Source organism: Penaeus chinensis, chromosome 8 (genome assembly GCF_019202785.1).
Source record: "Penaeus chinensis breed Huanghai No. 1 chromosome 8, ASM1920278v2, whole genome shotgun sequence".
Classification (NCBI taxonomy): Eukaryota; Metazoa; Arthropoda; class Malacostraca; order Decapoda; family Penaeidae; genus Penaeus; species Penaeus chinensis.
Genome location: NC_061826.1, coordinates 447,580 through 450,079, shown reverse-complemented (window position 1 = coordinate 450,079; position 2,500 = coordinate 447,580). Strand labels below are relative to the sequence as shown.

General features: G+C 52.2%; 1 protein-coding gene across 1 annotated transcript in view; it reads left to right on the top strand.

The window, feature by feature from the left end:
• LOC125028185 (keratin, type I cytoskeletal 9-like) overlaps positions 1-2,096 on the top strand; it is a 2,289-nt gene extending 193 nt beyond the window's left edge. Inside the window, exon 2 of the mRNA XM_047617569.1 lies at positions 395-2,096. Coding sequence (XP_047473525.1) covers positions 395-2,096 — 1,702 coding nt within the window. The remainder of the gene's footprint in view (positions 1-394) is intronic.
• Positions 2,097-2,500: the final 404 nt, after the last annotated feature.

Below are 2,500 nucleotides of genomic sequence, written 5' to 3'. Positions count from 1 at the left end.
CATCTAGTCATCTAGTCATCTTGGTCGCTTACTCTAGTGAATGGGTCTGACGATAAGATTTACGTTATGAAATGGTTTTGTTGTTTGTCTCATGAGTTAGTTTGCCATAGAAGGCACTTGGAGAGGCGCGATTTTCTTTAGGGCGTCAGAATTTGGAAAGTGAATTACCTGATATGACGCACCACGTAAATCTGTGCTCTTTTGGTAGATAGAAAAGTAACCAGTTAAGTCTCACGGCTCATCTGGGCGATAAAGTCCTCTCGGGTCAGCCCACACCGCATGGAGAAGTTGCACAGATAGAGGGGCGCGTGATTGGACTTTATTCCCAAATGAGTGATCGAGACGCGGGGGTTCCAATCACCGCTGCTCTAATCTGTGGAATTTCTCTTTGCAGGATGTGGCGTTTGACGGCGACGCTGCTGTTGCTGGCTCTGGCCTCGGCCGAACCCCAGGGAGGTTACTTGCCTCCGCCGCCAACGAACCCCACCTGTCCTGTATTCACCTCAGTGGTCTACGACGCTCAGATTCAAACCTCCGTCAACGTCCAGGTTGTCAACCAGGCCAATACCCAGTATATTACCACTACAGTGGTTAGCCAACAGACCATACCGACCACCTTCATCAGAACTCGATACTTCACTAATACTCAGTTCCAGACAAGTATTATCCAACAGACAACCACAGTTTTCGACAACAGGGTTGCGACACAAACCATTCCGGGTCAGGCAGTCCAGCAGACGCGCTACGTCACTTCCACTCGTGTCGTCCCCCAAGTCAGCTACGTCACGCAGACTGTGACGCAGACTCAGGTGGTCCCGGTGGAAGTCACACGCACGCAGGTGCAGACCATCAACAGGCCCTTCACGGAGCTTCTGACGCAGACGACCCGCGAAACCCGTCTCGTCACGGTACCAGGACGTGACGTGATCCGAACCCGCGTCCAAACCCGCCTGATGACCTCCGTTATCAGACAGCAGCAGCAGGGCAATACTCGCTACGTCACTTCGACCCGCATCCAGCAGGAGGTGCAGACCCGCTTCGTCCCGGGCCAGAATGTGGTGAGCACGACGGTGGTGCGCCGCGAGCAGGTCATCCCGTACACAGACGTGACCACGCGCTTCTCGAACGCCGTCGTCACCCGAGAGCAGGTCATCACGCGAACCAACTACGCCACGGAAACCCGCGTCCAGACCCAGGTGGTGCCCCAGGAGGTCGTTCGCACCCAGGTGGTCCCGACCACCATCTTCACCACACGCTTCGAAACCCGATTCCAGCCCTTCACGCAGGTGCAGACGGTGACGAGCACCGCCTTCAGAACAGGTCCCGCGGTGGTGCAGACCCGCGAACAGACCCAGACGTCCGTGGTTCAGGCTCCGGGTCAGGACCGGGTCATTACCAGCGAGGTCGTCCAGACTTCGGTGCAACAGCAGGTCATATTCCAGACGGTCGGTAACGCGCAGCAGGTGACTGTCACAAGAACAGTGACCGCTTCCTGTGGCCAGGCTGGAGGTGGAGTTGGTGGATCAGGTGGAGGTGGATTCGGTGGAGTAGGTGGAAGCGGATTTGGTGGATCAAGCGGCAGTGGATTCGGTGGAGTAGGTGGAAGCGGTTTCGGTGGAGCAGGTGGAAGTGGATTTGGTGGTGCTGGCGGATCAGGAGGATTTGGTGGAGTTGGTGGAAGCGGTTTTGGTGGATCAAGTGGAGGTGGACTTGGTGGATCAAGCGGAGGTGGATTTGGTGGATCAAGCGGAGGTGGATTTGGTGGATCAAGCGGAAGTGGATTTGGTGGAGTAGGTGGAAGTGGATTTGGTGGATCAAGTGGTGGTGGTTTTGGTGGATCAAGCGGAAGTGGATTTGGTGGAAGCGGTTTTGGTGGATCAAGTGGAAGCGGATTTGGTGGAGTAGGTGGAAGTGGATATGGCGGGGTTGGCGGATCTAGCGGAAGCGGATTCAGTGGTGTAGGTGGATCTAGTGGTGGCGGTTTTGGTGGAGTAGGTGGAAGTGGATTTGGTGGTGTAGGAGGAGGAGGTGGATCTTTTGGCGGCCAAGGCGGATACAATTACAACTACCCGAGGAACCCCCTGCCTATTGGATAAAAGCCCTGTATTATAACAAACACGCATCCGCACATTCGGGCTGTCTGCACAATCCGAAGTAAATTATTTTGTCCTCCTGTCAGACAGCAAAGTGCTTTTTGTGTTGCGTGTGTATATATCCTAATTTTATTATCTTATTGTTCATTAAAGTTTTAATAATGTTATAATACTTGTTTGTCTCTTTATCCCCAAGAAAATAAGATATCAGCGTTCCGCAGAAAATGTAAGTGGTTGGGGATGGATGTGTTTTGCTTATACGAGGTTCCGTGCTATTTCACTAATTATGTTTATGATAATAACAATGAAAATATAAATAGATTTTCGCTAATTGATTATAATAGCAGCAATGATGGCTGCGAAAATGGTTGCATCGCTAGTGCACTAGTCTCGCTTTTTCTATTTAT